General features: G+C 63.2%; 1 protein-coding gene across 1 annotated transcript in view; it reads left to right on the top strand.

The window, feature by feature from the left end:
- MIER2 (MIER family member 2) overlaps positions 1-3,276 on the top strand; it is a 25,626-nt gene that overhangs the window by 2,511 nt on the left and 19,839 nt on the right. The window contains exons 2-4 of the mRNA XM_011375247.2: positions 295-368; positions 625-715; positions 1,872-2,014. Of these exons, the coding sequence (XP_011373549.1) occupies positions 295-368; positions 625-715; positions 1,872-2,014 (308 nt within the window). The remainder of the gene's footprint in view (positions 1-294; positions 369-624; positions 716-1,871; positions 2,015-3,276) is intronic.

The following is a 3,276-nucleotide window of genomic DNA, read 5'->3' on the forward strand; positions in this document are numbered from 1 at the left end:
GTGAGTCGGCTGCCGTGAGCACGCGTGGTCGGCGTGGGTGTGTGTTTCCAGTTCTCTTGGGGTCGTACCCTGGAGTAGAGTTAAATGCTGGTCATTCGGTCACTCTTTACTTTTGGAGGAGATGCCCGATTTCCCCAAAGCCGCTATGTGCCTTCTGAAGATTCACGTTCCTGGAGGCTGGGACCCTTGTCCCCATGGACGGCTGTGTCTGGCACAGGCGGCGGTGAATGCTGCTGGGTATGTGCAGCAGGGCCGTGTGTGGACCAGGTCACCTAGTCCCTGTGTCCTGGGCAGGCGATAACCGCCGCTGGCTCCCGACTGTGCCAGGTTCATCGCAGCCCCCGTGGGTGCTGTTTCCCTCCTCAGAGGTGAGGACCCCGGGGTACCAGCACCCCCGTGCGGGCCCGCGTGTCCACAGATCCGCGTGGGTGACTCGGGGCGGGGGAGCGACTCCCGCAGCCACAGGACCCACTCTGTGTGCCTGTTGCTGCTCCCGCCTCTGCAGCCGCTCACGTTCACGCGCAGTCCCCTCCTCCCCCAGCCCGGAGGGGGCTGCTCCCTGAAGCCCCCGGGAGCATGGAGGCTTCCGGGCTGCCAAGCTGACCCTGCCTTCTTCCTCCGCAGGCCTCCTCACTGGAGGGGCAGAGCCCTCGCGTGGCCCCCCGCCTCAGCCCCGGCCTGTGCACCAGGGAGCCCGGCTTGCCGACAGCAGCAGGTGCCTCCCCCGCCCCCGCCGCCTCCTGCCCCGGGTCGTTGCAGCCCTGAGGGACAGGGCTCGCTCAGCCCAGCGAAACAGACGGCGCACTGGCCCCTAGAGTCCAGATGAGTGTGGACACAGTGGCCCGACTGTTTCCTGTTCTCCGGTGGGGCTGGGTGGCCCAGGGGGGACCAGAGCGCCTGCTTCTGGGCACCCGTGTCTGAGAGAAAAGCGGGGCCGAGGAGGTCCGAGTGGGTGCTGGGGGGGCACCATCCCTGGGTGCCCTGCACCTGCCTTGAGCTGGCCGCCTGCCCCCCACCCCCGCCTGGCCCTGCAGCACCCCCTCGTCCCCGCTCTGCTTCAGACCCGTGGGGAGGAGCAGCCTTGGCCTTCTCAGCTCGGCTAGTGCTGATGGAGATCTAGCTATTTTTTTTGTTTCTTTGTTTCTTTCAAAATTCACTTTATTGAAACCTAAGAAGGAGAGAGAGCAGTGAGCACTCCTGGCCCTTTGGGGAAAACCCCAAATCTGGTAACACCCAGCACCCGTTGGGCCGGGCATGCGACCCTGCTGTGCCCTGCTGAAGGAGAAGGGACAGGTGTTTGTTGGGCCTACTGCGTGCTGCCCGTTGGTGTTTTCACACTGTGCCCGTCCCCACTGTGACTCATGGAGGTGGGTGTGCAGCGTCACCCCTGCATTTCCAGAGCCGAGGGGCTTGCTCAGGCCCTGCAGGTGCTGTGGGGCCAGGCGTGGTCCTTGTGCCTGTCCCACGCTGGCTCACCCGGCGCTCATCTCACCTGTGTCCCCTTGCCGTCTCCCCAGACCCTCGCAGACATCCCCCCGGAAAACACATCCCCACACCCCGGAATCCGTGTGCAGTTAGCCAGGTGTGCTCTTCTGTGGCAGTTCCCACGAGGCGACTGACACTGGCGAGCAGCAGCGTGTACACACGCGCACACGCAGCCAGGTGCAGGCACACGCCCACGCCCACACCCACGCCCACGCCGCCACACGCACGCCCACGCACGCCCACGCCCCGCACACACTGCGGGCTCCGTCCCTGCTGGCACCGGGGCCTGTGTCGCGTCCGTTGCCCCAGCCGTCTTCGGTCTCAGCGGGAGGATGGGGCCGGGCGGGCCGGGCCGGGGCACTCACACAGCTGTGTCCCCTCCACAGGGGTGTCCATGGCCTCTGCAGACCAGCAGTTCAGCCTCGCGGAGATCCTGTCGCAAACCTACGGCGTCCGGGAGGAGTGCGAGGAGGCCGTGAGGCGCCCAGAGCAGCGGGAGGAGGGGCCGGACAAGGACTTCGTCTCCCAGGTAGCGTGCGCGCGGCCCCACTGGGCTCGGCTGCTCTGGTTCTGCAGCCACCGGTCCTGCTTCCCGCCTGTGCTGGGAGCTGCGGTCACAGGACAGGACAGACTGGGTCCTGCCTTCAGGGGCTCTGGGGCCGTAGACCCATGGGCGGGCTGGACGCTGACCCTGCCATTCTCAGTGTTTGGCCTTGGAGTCCCTTGTGCTCTTGGAAGTGGCCGAGGGTCTGGAGCAGCTGAGCTGATGCAGCGTGCGCAGTCAGCCGCCTGTTAAGAATAACGTGTTTTTGTAGAAATGAATGAAAAACATTCATTTTCCAAAACGACGAAGGGTAGGGAGGAGTAGAACGTTGGCACTTGGTAGCTCGGGTCTGGACGTGCTCCTTGGGTCGCTGGGTGTGTCTGGCCTGACGCCGGTGTCGTGGGGAAGGGAGGGGCGTCCCCCGCCCTCTCAGACAGCGGTGGCCGTTCTGCGACGCTGGACCACAAGCCGGCAGCTGGCCCTTTGGGAGCGAGCGGCAGAGTGTGTTCTCCAGCCACATCAGGGAGCCTGGGTACCTGCTAGGTCACTGCCACTGGCCTCGAACCCAATGTGGCTCTTCCGCTGGGCGTGATCCTGTTGCTTCTGCGCTGACGATGTGTTTGCAGAGCCTCGTTCCTCCACGGGTGGCTCTTGCACTTGCTGACAGAGTTCACAGCGTGAAATCTGAGGCGTGTTGTTACTGCCCTGGGCTGGGGCTCACACACCGGGGCCAGGAGCCGCAGGTCGGGGTCTGGCAGGGCTGTCTGTGGGGCCCCCTGCTGGCCCCACGACCCTCAACCTGGTGAGACCGCCCCTGTCGTGTCGGGCCCACCTCTGTCCCCATTCCATCGCTCTTCCAGAAAGGCCCGTCTCCCGGGGCAGTGATGTGGGCTTAAGGAGGGCTGGTGCGTGCTGGGGACATAGATGGGTGGTCCTTACTGGTGTCCACGCCCACCTTGTCAGATGCTTGTCAACTGTGGTGAAGTTTTTCCTTAGGGACTAATCACGGTATTTGTTTATGCTGGTGCCATTTATCACTTGGTGCCAGTTCGGTGTTACAACCCAAAAAAAGGTCAAAGCTCCAAAACTCGAATCAGCTATTTGTTAGCTAAGTATCTAGACGTGGATTTTCTTCAGGTGTAATTCAGGTGTCGTTTTAATTCAGATGTAACCGATTGAGGAAGAACGTGAAGTCCGAGGTAAAAGCGAAGCACTGCCACTCTGTGTCACCTTGGGGAGGTGGAAGG

This window comes from Pteropus vampyrus, unplaced genomic scaffold, assembly GCF_000151845.1.
Source record: "Pteropus vampyrus isolate Shadow unplaced genomic scaffold, Pvam_2.0 Scaffold267, whole genome shotgun sequence".
NCBI classification, from domain to species: Eukaryota; Metazoa; Chordata; class Mammalia; order Chiroptera; family Pteropodidae; genus Pteropus; species Pteropus vampyrus.